At 37.6% G+C, this 15,186-nt stretch overlaps 1 protein-coding gene across 8 annotated transcripts in view; it reads left to right on the forward strand.

Annotated features, from left to right (window-relative positions):
- Positions 1-15,186, forward strand: part of gcgra (glucagon receptor a) — a 40,203-nt gene that overhangs the window by 14,221 nt on the left and 10,796 nt on the right. For 4 of the 8 annotated variants that reach the window (XM_024272619.2, XM_036213231.1, XM_036213232.1 and 1 more), the window contains exons 2-3: positions 13,263-13,404; positions 13,602-13,698. In XM_024272619.2, coding sequence (XP_024128387.1) covers positions 13,357-13,404; positions 13,602-13,698 — 145 coding nt within the window. In that variant the 5' untranslated portion in view covers positions 13,263-13,356. Of the gene's footprint in view, positions 1-11,597; positions 11,792-11,944; positions 12,105-12,143; positions 12,860-13,262; positions 13,405-13,601; positions 13,699-15,186 lie in introns of those variants that run through there. The other 4 variants (XM_036213230.1, XM_036213229.1, XM_024272618.2 and 1 more) reach the window with 4 other exon arrangements.

Raw genomic sequence — 15,186 nt, forward strand, 5'->3', positions numbered from 1 at the left:
TAATAAACTCAACTGTCTGTTCACCTTAGCTCAATACAAGCATAAAATTCTTCTGATTTTTTAAAATGTAGAATTTGCAGAAAATAAAAATCTCAAATCTCACCCCTAAGCTCTGATTTTACATTTAGATTTATAGAACCTATACAAGAAATACATAAAACAAGGTGTACAGTGTTCCCCCAGTTTTGCTGATTTGTTTCAGTCTCATGACTCTTGCAGTTTGTCACAAAAAACTCAGACAACTCAATACACTTGTATGAAACTAAAGTGTCCAGAGGAGGTGCTGAGGTGTATCTCTGCTCTCCTCCATGAAGAGCATGCCAGCCCCTCCTCTCTCCATGCCCCTGCATGGAGAAATGGCATCAGCTGACTCAGAAGCAGCTGAAAAAAATCCTGATATGCTGAAGAAGATAATCGCGGAGGATATTTATCATCTTGAGCAGGCGTTTATCATGGAAGAAAACGCCCATGCGCATATTGATGAAGAAGGAAGCACACGCAAATATCTGTCATACATGGGAATAGAGCTGTGAAAAAAAAGCCTGGAGTAAGATTGACATTTTACCCCAAGCCTCTTCCAACTGTAGGTACATGCTATCGGGTAGCGACAGTCCAGTGTGAACAACATATGCTAAAAGCACGTTCAAGAACTGAAGTTCAGCGAGTTCTTGAATGTGCATCACATGCCTAGTGTGCATATGTAGCATTGTAATTAGTTCTTGTAACAGAGGTTGTAGACTTTTCTCATAGACTAGATCAAATCCTAAGACTAGAATTTTTTACTACTGTAAAAGAGCAATATCATGTGCTATAAGAGACTCCACAAACATATTTTCTGCATATGTCCTTTAAACAACTCTTGAACCACAAAAGAGGACATCATGTTAAGATTTTTCTCCAAACATCAGCCCTAAAGCACTTTTTGAACAAACAGTTCTCGTTAGCTGGATAAATTCAGTGCTGGTTCAGTGTCTGTGGGGCATTTGCAGCATAAACAATGCCAGCCTTATCCACTTTATCACTGTAGCCATTTAGTTAACATGGTTTGTAAAAGACTGTTCAAATATTCTGCGGGGAATCAGCAGAGTCCCTGAAGTGTAATTTCCATTTCTTCTGCTGCACAGCAGGAACTGTTTAGGATGTTTACGAAGGCTAAAACCACAACTAGATCGAGATAAAAAGGAAAGGGCACCAGAAACATATGAACCCATCATCTGCAACGTCTGTTTTTTAGCTGCTTGCTTCATTCTATTATGTTTTTCTGTTTTCAAAGTTGCTTCAATGCAACCAGTCACGTCCTCTTATAAAAACATTCCTTTTTTGCATCATCCTCTTCAACTTCTTGTTATGACCTGCAGCAGTCATAGACTGGAGGACTGTACTGATTTCATATTTATTCTTTCTTACTGTATTTGAGCAGAAAACTTTGCTCGTACACATCGGACCTGGTGAAAATGAATCTTGGGCATTGATAACAAGCCCCCCCAAGATGATGATATCACAACATAAAGAAATGACTAAGGCCAAAAATGTCTTTTGGGGCTCAAAATTATTTCAAAACCAACTAATGAAACTAAAACTGAAATTATCATGGGATGACAGTTCTGTGGCAAAGTGGTAATTTGGCGATTTATCACCTGATAGGAAAAGAAAACTTTTGTTCGAGCGATTTCCACAAAATTTCACACAGACGCCGCCATCTTAAGTCTACAACATAGACATATATTTATCACTGGACAAAGCAAGGTGTTGACGCACCCATTGAAAATGCCTTTTCAAAGCCATCATCGTGACGTCATGATACGACCGCCGCCTTTTTGAAACCCGCTGACAGTGATTAGTCACAGTTGCTCAGAGTTACATCTTTAGAGGAACTACTGTCGAAAAAATATTTAAAAGAAAAATTAGGATTAGAAAGAAGTTGTTAGGTAGAATGTATCAGCATAAGAATGGTTATTTGAATGACTGAGAAATGACTTTCTATTTCTCAATAGAAGTCTATGGGACTTGGACTTCTTAGTACCAGCAGGTACTTCCTATTTGGAACACGCGAGGTTTGGGGGTTGAGCTGTCCAGTGATTATACAGTCAATGGTCTACAACCAGAACTGAAGTTTTGTTAACCTTTGACCACAGTCAGAGGTTGCCATCTTACACCTAAGACCAGCTAAAAATGTAAACTCTGATTCAATTTCAATCTTTCTTTTCCTAACTCCTCAAAAATCATCGGGAACCTACTTGGGGAAAAAATTGTTGGAAATAGAAATTGTGGATTTTTAACGGCGGCAGCACTTTGAGCTGGCAAAAGTGACGTTCCCCTGTTGCTTGCACATTTTTCACTGGCTGTGGTGTGGTCTCCCAGCGGCGCTTCTCCATGGCGATAGCAGATACCAGCCCGTCACTGGTGACCAGCGTTTGGGAGATAGCCCTGTGTCGGAGGCGCTATCAGGGGAGTTGCTGCAGAGAGGAAGCGATCACTTCTAGGAAATACTTTTATTTTTAAAGGAATAAATATTCTGAAAGCACTTGTTTAGACTTTCTTATATTAATTATCAAAAATTTATGTTTAAGAAAGTGGGAAAATGTCAAGTTTTACCAGATATTATTCACAATCTAAGTTCAAAGAGGCTGATAAGAAAACTCTGATGACCGAGCATTCTAGTAGTATTTAAACGCATCACTTTCTGATGAATCTGTGAGAGGTGAAAAGAGTCTCACCACAGATTTGTGCGTAACTGAGGTTTTGTGTGTGCATAACAAGTGATTCATGCATGATTTGTAAAGATTTGTGTGTAATTAGTTTCAAGCTGTTGTAATTTTATTGCATGTGTAAATAGTATTTTGTATTTTTTTGAATTCTGTATTTTTTGTAATTTTTCAAAAAATGTTTCATATGAGTTATAAATCAATAATGACGTACACACAAATCCAAAGTTATGCACTAATCAAGAATTACGCACGCATAAATCAGGGTGATACTTATTTCACTCCATAAAAAAAACCTCTGTTGTCAAGGACATTTCAAAAGTTTACTTTTGCCAATTCTTCTAAAAATTACTTAGATTTGTTTGTCGACCCCAAGCAACCAAAAATCTAAAATGGTTGCTATGGAGATAAAACCAACCAAAAAGGAGTAATTTTGAAAGATGTGTTTTTTATGAATTTGTCCCTTGTAGCTGTGACTAATGGTGGTAGAGGAGAGGGTGAATGAATGGCCTGATGCTTCAGCTCTGCTTGTGGGGGCAGTAAAAAGTGTAAAAAGTGGGTAGTGCCTGCGGGCCAAACAATGCCATAATTCTCTTTACCTTGTTTGTGCTGCATAGCCTGACTAAAACGAGGCTAAAGTCATTCACACACAATGTCCAGAATGCTTTGCTGTGCCACAACCTTTACTGGCATAGCTGCTCTTGGCGAAGAGTGTGATGAAATCCAGACTGATGGTACTGAGTCAAAGCAGCGCTGCAGAACTGGGAGGATTACCAACCATAAACACTGCCTGGCTACCAGCATCCATAAGAGATGAACGTAAAACAGAGCAGCGAGTACACAGAGAAGAGGAGACAGGTCTTCAGCTTGATGCTTTCACAATTCATCAAGCTTGTTTGGAACAACCTCACAAACATTAAGCAAAACATGATGAAAAGTGGACATGCAGTCATCACGGCGACTTCCAGTGCACCTCCGAAGATCTTTAGAGAGAGGGATCTAGTAAATGTAGCAGCTGGAGAAAAACACTTCATGTTCTTCTTTCTTGTTGTTCTATATTTAATTGTTTTATTTGTTTGTTTTTCAGGTTTAATCCTTACTACCATTGTGCTTGATAAACTTCCCTTTTCTTCTATGTTTTATGTTTTATTCAAGCTTATTCAGCTTCACAAATCCAAACCGTTCTTTTTAGGCGCAACTAATTATGCGGTCTTGTTTCCAAAGACAGCATTCATGAACCAGCTTTCCCTGGAGTGGAGCCCCCAAATGAAATGATATACTGTACTGCTTCATTAAAGCTAATAAAAAGGCCTTACAGCACTTGAACAAGACTTTAAAACCTCAATTTATCCTCTGATTAGAACTAAAGTGGCATCAGCAAATCATCTAGATTCTATAAAAAAAAAGAAGTAAATCCCTGGATATTTGCAATTCATCATCTGTTGAAAGAAAAAGTTTTAACTTTGCAGAAAGAAAAGTTCTAGTCATGACAATGTCTTTTTTTAAATGTCATGAACCTTTTGCGTTTTAGACTAACTCTAAAGAAAACGCTGCTGTACATCGCTGCTCTCTGCTCACTGGAAGGCTGAATTCCAATAGTGCAAATGCCACAGAGTGAGTTATTACTGTGGCAAGCCCCATTTATTCTCAGGAGACAACTCAGAAATGTGTTTGAAGGTTTGGAACTATTTATGCTATCGTATAGTGAGGCAGCACGCCGCAAGGTATTGTCTGTCGTGTCATTTTTCGAAGAGCTTTTATGTTCCAACAGCTTCTGCGTACTGTATATATTTTGTCACCTTTTTTTTAATGTTCAAGAAAGGTCAGCATAATAGAAAGTAAGTCTGAGGGGACGCAAATGAGAAGTAGAGAGAAAAAAAATGCACTCAAACCTAATTATTATCCTGTCAGCACTTGTTTGGGAACCAAGACCACCTACATAAAACTAAATATCTCTGTTACATGAACACGGCAACCTAAATATTAGGATTTCTAAATGTTGCAGCAAAGTACTTTGAAAAATATATATCTTTTTAGCCTAATGTAGCTTACTGTCTTCCCATTAAAAAAAATATTGAAGCTAATTTTTCTAGAAAGTGGAGGTATAGGACCCAGAGGACCAGACTACATGTTAAGACCTTTAATGTATAATAAATAAACCAAAACGTGAACAAACTGTGAATTACAGGAGAAGTAAAAAAATTGTGACAAAGCAGACCATCTGACCAAAAAAAAAAAAACAGACACTTAACATCATTAACTTAAATGAAGACAGCTGTGGATAATTGATAATTTGGGGCTAGTGTGACAAAACCTGACAAAAACCAGGAAAACATGACTAAAATCAACCTAAAAGGCACAATTCTCACAGGTTTTGACCCTTTTTTGTATTTTTAGCAAAAAAAAATATCACACACACATTTCAGTTTTTATTTTATTCATGTTTTACAATAGTTAATGCTTTGTTAGACTGTGTTTTTTTTAGCTAATACAGCAGTTTCAGCATGTAAGGAACCTAAAACAAAGATTTTTTTACAGGAATGCAGTTAATACATTTTTTTTTGTATCATTTTAAAAAATATTAATTTAGAATAGTTTGAATTAAAATGTGTGATTATGGTGTAAACCTCTGAATATCTAATTGCAGCTTGGATTACAAGAAAGAAATAATTATAGCAAATTCTCAAATAGTTACTATTTCAATATTTAAATCTCTTAAAACTTTTCATTTGAGCAGATATTATTCCAACGGGTTCTATTTTGCCTGATGTTATTCGTACGCATTTTAAGTGCGATCGAGCACAAACACTGATGCAAATTCATGTTGGCTAATAGGTGCAGCCAAGATGCACATTGTTACATGTCGGCCACGTGTGGCACAGCGGATATTTTACATGCCGCTATGAAGCCACTTTTTTTCAGACAAAATTTCAACTCTGGCCATATGCATTTAGAAAGTTATGTGCTAATAATCCTTTTTTTAGATATATTTTTAACGGTTCGAAATTGTTTTTGTCCTTGTTTACCTTTATCATCCTGAAGGGATCAGACACAGTTATGAGCACAAGCAAAGAGGAGCTACGTCAGAAATGAACAGAACAGTTATTAGATTTTCTTTATTGTAAGACACATTGAAATTGTCTTACTTTAGCTCTAACTTTAGTGATTTTTGTGAACACGGAAATGTAAGCAGCTTTGACTGGGCAGAAAAGATCTTCTGCAGCTCTACGTCTCATCCCTGTTGTGGAAAACTAGCATAAATTAGAAGAAGAAATTTTAAAATACCTTCTAAATCCAACAAGCAGCATTCAATGAAGTACCTGAAGTTTCATCTAACTTTGACCGGGTTATCAGAGAGAAATAATCCACGACTCGTTTAATATCATCCTTACAATTTTGGGGAAGCAGCTGTGAAGCATTCTGCTGGCAGGACTACTTTGATTTTTGAAAACAAATACAACCAGGAGGACATTTATAAAATAAATATTGTACAAATTACGGTTACAACTGGTTAGGTTACCTTTTGTTATTTACGTGAAATTGCTTTAAAAAGGGTCAATTCTGAAGATGATGGTTCGAGGATTTTATGGAACAAAGCTGCAGCATGTTTGGACACAGAATTTTCTCTGAAACTGCTCTGACGTGACCTCTGGGTCAGCTAGCCAGGAATGGAAATATAGTCAAATGTGCAAAGAGGGAACAAATTCAATTTCAAAAGGATATTCAGTAACGTGTCAAATATATCTCCAGAAAATAAGAAAATGGGGGCAAATGATGTTAAACTGGGGGGAGGGAAAGCATCTTTTCCTCTTAAATTTGATTCACTAAGGTCAACTAAAAGTGGTCGGAAAAGTTTAAACGTTTCCATATGATGTGAAAGATGGATTAAGAGTATTTTTCCTAATCAATGCTAATTCATGGATCCTGCTTCTCATGTGCTGGAATGGCCTCCAGCCCCCATGTGACCCCAAACAAGATTGAGCTAGTATGGAAAATGAATGAACAACTGAAATTGATTCAATTTGGGAGCAAATCGATAGAAGAGACTCTCCCATTTTAGGACTAGAAAATGAAACGCACATTTTAGATGGTTACGCCCTCGCTAGTCTTCTTAACAGTCTGCAGAATAATACCATTTTAAATAGAGTCAACATAATGCAGACTCATTTTTTGTGTGACTATCCTTTGATTTTGACATGAAATGTTTTTATCTTTCAGACACCTTTTAGAATTATTTCCGGATGAACTTTTGTTTATCCTGATTAACATTAGGTCAAACTAATTAAGTAGTTGAAAGAAAAGGATCTTATCATATCTAAAGAATATTTTTTGGACAAATTTTGAGTCAAACTGAGCTCAACAGTTAGTAAAGACACTAAAGCATGACAGAAACAACCCACATGGACATAAAAGGCTTGGCTCTCAGTTGTTGTTGCCTTGCAGCAGCTGTAGTTTGTAGATGTTCTTCACCTGATGAAAGAGCTGTGTGGAGCAGCATCCAGCCGGCACCCAAACGCTTCCCACACACGCTCGTAGAGAACAGGGCAAAGGCTCATCCACGCCGAACACTCACACTCACAAAGCGCAGGTAAATCTCAAAATGTTACATAATTGTTTTTCATTGTTTCCTGCCCACATTTATCAGATGTGACCTCTCGACAAAAAACATTTGTGGGAATACGTTGTAAACGGGGACACAAAAGCGGCGAGCATCCTCATCTCAAACGCGGGTCATAGTCTGAACCGCTCTCCCACGCCGGACAAGGGTCAGCAACAAACACTTGACAGTCCACATCCCATAGCAGCTAATCTCAGGACTGATGTGTTTTTTTTTTATCTTATAGTTTTTAGTTGGCACAGCAGGGATCAGTTACACCCTTCAGCAGCCTCTGTTCAAGAAGCAAAAGTGCACAAAAAAATTAAATTTTTACACATAAAAAGTACGAAAGTAAAGCTTTGCAAATAGAAAAGTTATACTTTAATAGTTCCAACATTACTTTTCTTAATAATTAAAAAATTCTATAGAACCTAAGAAAATCTGCACCATTTTGTTCACTTTGTATCTTGATTTGCAGCAGGTCTGACATATTTCTTGAACCTTAAATGTATTTTTCACTAAATACACCATTGCCCTTGACAGAAGGCAGACGGCGTAGAGCTGCAGCTGGGCGCTGTAGAGCCATTACCGTGTGACCTGTGGCTGCTGGTCCAACAAAGCGGATTTGTAATTGCAGCTGATTTCTGTCTCTGTAGTGCTCTCCATTGTTTCATCACTCTAATTGGTTGATAAAGTTGCTAGATCCTGCATTAGTGCTGTGCTGGAGCAGATTGATTCTCTCATGTATAGATGTTGCACACGTTTCATTTCTCTTAAAGTTCTCTGATAAAAGATTGATGGATTAGCATGCAAAAATAAATAAAAACAAGAGTTGAGTTGTTGAATCTGAGTGTGATATTATTCTTTTGTCATTGCTATTATCAAGTTATAAATCATGCTGGATCAGAGAGACGCTTATCTGATCTTCAAATCTGCATATCCGACATGCACTTGCATGCTTTGCCATGGCTAATTTAGTCAAAGCATGGGAAGCAGAAAGAATGTATGATGTATAGACCCCATTTTTCCTTCTGTTTCAGCAGTCAGGCTGAGCTAGAGCTTAAAAGCGGCAGGAAAAACTTCATTGTGATTCATGTTAAATTTTGATCCAGGACGTTGCTCCTGCAGAAGATAAAAAGGAGGACCAGATAACCACTTTGTGGATTTGTGTGGAGAATTACACTCATGAATAAACCAATAAAACAAAGGAGATATCTTGCTTTCAGAAGATAGGAAGAATAAATGTCTATTTTAAGAGAGCCGCTTATTGTTTCAAGATACCTTTACCTGGGCAGCAAACTGAGCAACTACATAGCTTCACAAACTGAAGGAACCCAAATACCCCATTGAAGAAAACTGGCTTTTAGTAAAGAAGGTCTTTCCATCTCAATGGAACAGCTAAATGTAATGTTTTTAGATGCAATTTGGTATTTTAGTTGCTTTTTGTGATCAATATAAAATGGAGCAATTCAATTTTGCTGAGATTCAAAAGGACCATCTAATTTTTTTGAGTGCAGTCGTGCCATCACTCTTTTTTTTTGAGCGGCAAGTCTTTAGGTGAAATGCTTTTACCCACAATAAAGGTAAATTAAAACCTTGCAATCTAAAGGATGTAGGAAGGATGTCATGGTGGTTGGGCCTCGCGTTCGGACAGCTGAATGATAGATTGCCGCTCCAGCGCTGTTATTGTTTTTGTCGGTGGGTTTTGTTTGTAGTTTGTGTCCTTCCTCTCTGCCCGCATTCGTCCATGCACATTACACTTTTGCAATTTTATTTGCCGTGCAGCCTAATAAAAATGAAACATAAGTACTCTTCAACAAACAACAGTAATTCTTAGTGGCCATTGTGTTGAAACATCCTGCATGTACTTGAGCACAGAGCTGTTTTTTTTGTTGTTGTTTTGGACATTTGCGTCAGTCTCTTCTGTTTTAACTGAACTTTTCTTTTGTAACACAAATGCAAAAAAATGAGTATTCTTTAAATTAGTAATATTTTTTTTTTTTACTGAACTGAGTGAAGCTGAAATGAAAGAATTGGTTAGTGAATCTATTTTAGGAAGCAATATCCCTAGGTAAAAAAGAAACAAACCAAGAGGTCAGCCTGTGTGACTCTCAGCTGTCGCTACACCTAAGATCAGATGTGCAGCAGTAGCAGTAAAAGCGCTGAGACGTTTCCTGAAAGAGAGGCCCAGTTAGGCAATACAGCACTTGTTTCAACAAGCCTCAGATAATCTGAAGCAACAAGCCAAATGAGTGGGAGTGGACCCCCATTAGGCGAACATGACTATAATTTCTAAAAACATAATTAGTCTAGCATAGCCATAACTCTTCCTGTATAGACATGCATTAAGAAAAAGCTCAAATATATCTTTTTTTTTTAAATAATGAGATAATACGGAAGATGATTTTCTGACTGCAAATCTATGGGATGATTAATGGAGAAAAATTATGAATATGATGTGGAAAATGTAAATCTTCTGTTCCAGACTTCTTCTAACTTTGAATAAGTGAATAATTTATGCTGGGAAATACAGAGATTTTCATTTCATCATTATCTCAAATGATATTAATAAGGGGCTCAGCATGGAGACTTTCTACATCATCTATTGTAAACACAAACTCACCTAAGCACAGGTGACTGCTCACATGCACAAACAGGATATGTGTGCATGATTGACACATGCTTGGTATGTGTTTGCTTGTATGCACATATGTATGTCTGTGTGAGGCAATCTGTATTTTTATTCTATCTGTGTCAATATACATGAGTGCAAAGGTTTTTGCAGCCAGGAAGTATATTTGTGGCATAAGAGTGTATCTGTGGACAATCCCAGACATTTTATTTAGCATCAATGAGTGAAAGTTAGAATAATAAACCTTGAGAAACTCATTGCCTTTAGTGTTTGTAATCTTGATTGTAATCCTCCCCACAGTTATGACTTCCTGTCATTATTCCTCAATCATTTTACCCTTTTTGCATCTTTTGTCTCCACCTCAACTACCCCACTGTCCCTCTCAAACAAAATAAAACAAAGTTTAGCCTCAAAATACAAAAGGAGTTTATGTAAATATGCACCTCCTGTGTCGGAAGCTACATAACCTGCAACTGCACGTGTCAAAGTCAAGGCCCGGGGGCCGATCCGGCCCATGGGGTAATTATATCCGGCCCTCCAGATCATATTCTATTGTTTTTATTAATGGTCTCATGTTATCTTGTATAATTGTGACAGGATATATTTTATGGAAATCAAAATCTTTTGGGATGTTTTTTTTTTTTTTAAAATGACATACAAGTAAATAAATTTAAAGTTTTTTTTCTTTTAACATTAACTTTTTGTCTAACTTGTATAATTTTGACAGGATATATTATTATGGAGAGTAACATATTGAAAGTTATTTAAGTTTTTCATTATTTTAAAAAATCAATTTTTTTTGTTTAAAAGTTTCAACAACTTAGTTTTTTTTAATTTGTTTAATACATTTTTGTCCTATTCAGCCCGCGACCTAATTAATGATTTTGGCCCCGGGTGTGATTGAGTTGACACCCCTGCTGTATTGTGATGGTACATTCCTGGCTCAGAAATGCGCAATTGAGCGACCTTAGTAGTGACGTGGGTAGCACCGCTGAAGAGCCAAAATTGATCATGGAGAAGAAATTAATAATTGCGTCTGGAATTCTATGACACCAAGTCTTTCATATATTGGAATAGAGCTGGGAAAGAAAAAGCCTGGATCGAGATTCATGAGATTTGCACCACTTGGACATATTGCACCAAGCCTCCTCCAAGTGTGATACGCTAGTATTGAGTAGCGACAGTCCAGTGTGAACACTGTATGTTCAAAGCGTATTGAAAAACCCACATTCAGTGTGTTCGTAACACAGTACGATGCCCACAGCTCTTATCTGTTTCAGGTCAGGACAAAAAAAAACATTAATAATACAAACATTGGACATGTTCATTTAGATATTTTAATTTTTGCCTTTTTGAGTTCACATGACCTAGTGTGTAAAATTATTTATAGAGGCTAAAACATGTAGCATCTTTGACAAACTAGTTTTCACGTTACCTTGTTGGCCCAATCCCTGCATTGAAATTTTGGGAATTTCTTGACAAACTCATTTAATGAACAATTCTTTAATAAAAACTGAAATACATCTTACATTTTTCCAGATTGCAAAGTAGCTGCAGCTGCTTGATGTTATTATAATAGCATTTGTGTGCTCCACAACATCATTTTGCTTTAAATTCTGATGATTAGAGATTAGCCAAAAAGTTCCGCTGCAAGATTCTTATCAAAGCACTATGGAAATTAGGTACGGCTTTAGTGATTTTGGCTGAGTTTTTCCTTAAGCAAATACAGTCTGGGCTGATGTCTAAAGTGTCACGTGTTGTTGTCTCTTATTTGAAGTCCTGGGGAGTAGTTTGTGTTTGCCTTTGGTTGCATGCAAAAGCAGTTTGTTTATGAATTATTGGCACATGACAAATCAGGTCAGAAGACTCGTGACATTTTTCCTTCTTTCGTTCTTTCTGTCTAGCTCCCACACTTTTGTAAACCCTATCTGTGCTCCCCTCCCTCCTGTAAGCCCACCTGCTGGGATAAGTTTGGTTAATCATTGTTTCTTCCTCGGTGCTTCGTTGCAGAATGAGGTGCATGGCGTGCTGGCGTTTGAGGAAATTAGCCCTTAAAGGTTAAAGAGTGAGAAAGAGGAGAAACTGTCACAAATGAAGTGACGTCTAGTAAAGATGGAAACGTCAGGTGAAAAAAGGTTCGGTGAACGGTGATGGCTCGCTCTTCTCTGTGGTAAGAGACTTTTGCACTGCAGATGTTTGTTCCAGCTGTGCTGTCATGTCCCTCCTGTGGCTGATTCTGACGGGTTTCGTTGGGTCTTCTTAGCACACTGATTTCTAATGACTTTGAAAGCAATTTCTGCACAAAAACCTTGACTGCTTTAATGGTGCTGTGAAAACCTGCAACTTATCTGACTGCGTGTGCAACACTTAGAGCTGTTATCTCGGTTTAACCGGTTTTGACCCTGTGTCGTTTCAGAGAAAAGCACCACTGACCCTTCAGGCACCCGCTGTAATGAGTCCGTCTGTGCTGCTGATAATGCTAATTCCATCCAGTGGTTATTACTCTGCTGATTTAGGAAGCAGAGCTCTTTAGTTTAATATAATCAAATGTGACTTCCAGGAGAGTCTTGTAATAAATTGGGGGAGTATTTCAATTGAGACTTCTGGTGTGTTTTTTTCGTCAACACGTTTAGCTTAAAGTTTTGGAAAAAAAAAAAAAAAAACATAAACCACACACTGTCCATCTGCCGTCACACATTAATGTCTTATCTTTTGGGCAAATGTCCACCCCCTCAGTAACCAAAACACATCAACATGACCCTCGTCCTCTTAGCTGCCGCCAGACTTTGAACAGAATGGAATTTGAAACGTTTTAGCCAAAAATGTTTCCATTGTCAAGGTGTTTTTTGCAGAAACGTTTCAGATTTCGTTTGGTTCTCCGGCTTCGAACAAATCTGTTAGGAATGTGCGGCAATCAGTGCACAGGTGAGTGACCTCTGGCACACTCTGACACAGGAACCAAACACGGGTTGATTCTAACATGGAAGTGCAGCAGGCTGTGAGTCACCCACTGAGCGTGGGTCCTCTGAGTTGCAGCTGTCCATCTGATGGAAGAAACTGTCTTTCCTAGAGGCTTTTGGCCTTTTACTCGATTCTTCTGACAGTCTGCATCTGGATAGTTTTGCATTCAAACTGCTTATTTATTTCTATTTTTTTTTAAAGAGTAGATACAATATGACACTTGTTTGAATTATGCTTTTGATTATGTTCACTCCGATAGAGATACGACCACACTTCTCTTCATTTGGTCATATTTTTTATGAATAGTTGAGCTTAACTGAGTTAATGTGTTTGCAGTTGATGGGTTCTGTGTCTCTGTGTCATCCAGGCGGTGTGGTGAGTGTAGATAAGACCCCTTATGAGGTGAAAACCCCTTCCCAACCAGCAGCGTCCCTTTCCAGCATCAACAGCAAGAACAAGGGATGTTGTTGCTCTTCTTGACAGCTCTCACAGTGTCCTGCAGCATCCAGGTGGGTCATGCACCTTTATGTATGGAAATTCCCTTTTTTTGTACCACAAAGATGCAGAAAGTGTTATTTCTTTAGCTGTAAAAAACATACTTCTGATGAATATTGAAAACCATTTTAGATATTTTATGTTTGCTTTTTACTGTAACTGGATTAGCATGTTGTCTTAATGAGGCGTTGAATTGTCACCGCCTCTTTAGATGTCTTCTGCTGCTACCATGGATAAGCTCAAGGAAAGCTGGAGGCTCTACATGGAAGAGTGCAATCGGAACAACAGTCTAGATCCACTCAGCACTGGTGAGCTCATTGAATATGGGTCTTAAATTATTTTCAATGCAATGGTTTTTATTTTTGACCTGAAAAGCAGAAAGTAACTTTTAAGTTCCACCCCAACCATCTTTTGATCGGTTTAGTTGATGTGGAGTAAGCCTGCCCCCATTTCCCATCATCCATCTGTTTACATGCTCTCACACTAGCTTACAGCTAGTGCTGCCACAAACGATTATTTTAATAGTCGACTAATCACCGATTATTTTTTCCGATTAGTCGACTAATCGGGTCATGCACAAACTGGATGTCATACACACATCTTAACCATCATTAGCTTTATACTAACTAAACACTAGATATATAGCATTACCTGCAATAATGCTAGTGTGAATGGTGTTAGTTGAATTTGGCCGCTGAAGATGCTAGTGCTGATAGTTGAAGATGCCGAGATTGATAGCTGAAAACGCTGAAGCTGATAGCCAGCTAAAAATGCTAGTAATATGCTAAATTAGCCTAAAAACTGAAAAAAAATCCATAATTAGCCAAAACAGCTTGCACGCAGCTGAAATATTAGCTAAACTCCAAATTAGCCTAAAAAAACGAAAAAAACCTTAATTAGCCAAATCAGTTAGCATGTAGCTGAAATATTAGCTAAACTAAATTAGCCAAAACAGCTAGCATGTTACTGAAATATTAGCTAAATTACAAAATAGCCTAAAACAAAGAAAGCCTAAATTAGCTGAAATAGCTAGCATGTCGCTGAAATATTAGCTAAACTCCAAAATAGCCTAAAAAAAACCTTGATAAATGCCAAAATAGTCCAAAAAGATAGCATAATTCTATTATAACTTAACTTTTTCATACAATGACTCCATATAACACAAAGTCGACTATTAAATTAGTCGTCGACTATTTTAATGACAGCCCTACTTAGAGCACCTCACAACCCCCAACTTAACGTCAGCAGTGCAGCAAAAATGGCCAAGAGTACCTAACTGCAGGTAATATGACGGATGTAATGGCAGATAGACCTGATGGAGCCGATGGATGTCCAACGGAAGTTGTATTTTATCTAAAGGGCGGGAGTCTCAAAAACAGAAGCTGTACTTTTAATTGTTGTTTATGATGTTATTGTATTTTTTGTTGTACTTTTATTTTATTATTATTACCTATTATTATTATTTTTAAATTCCTTTGGAGCCAAAGTGCAGCTGTGAGATCAGCGTAGCAAAAGTCAGTCTAAAATAAACTTATACGAACATTCTGTGATTAACATTTAATAGAAATAAAGAGAGAATATGGCATTTATTTGTAGTTTTTGGACAAAAGCGATCTTTCCTTTTAATAATAACACAGAAGATGAAGCTAAGGGAGCTGTCTGCTACTAGAAATTCAACAACGAGGAAACCGATCATTATTTTGGGGACGGGGATCGTCATGATTTTCTAGAACAACGAGCACTGCTACAAGGTTTTTCTAACGGCACTTTTTAAAAATCTGTTCCTGATTCACAGA

This window comes from Oryzias melastigma, linkage group LG8, assembly GCF_002922805.2.
Source record: "Oryzias melastigma strain HK-1 linkage group LG8, ASM292280v2, whole genome shotgun sequence".
Classification (NCBI taxonomy): Eukaryota; Metazoa; Chordata; class Actinopteri; order Beloniformes; family Adrianichthyidae; genus Oryzias; species Oryzias melastigma.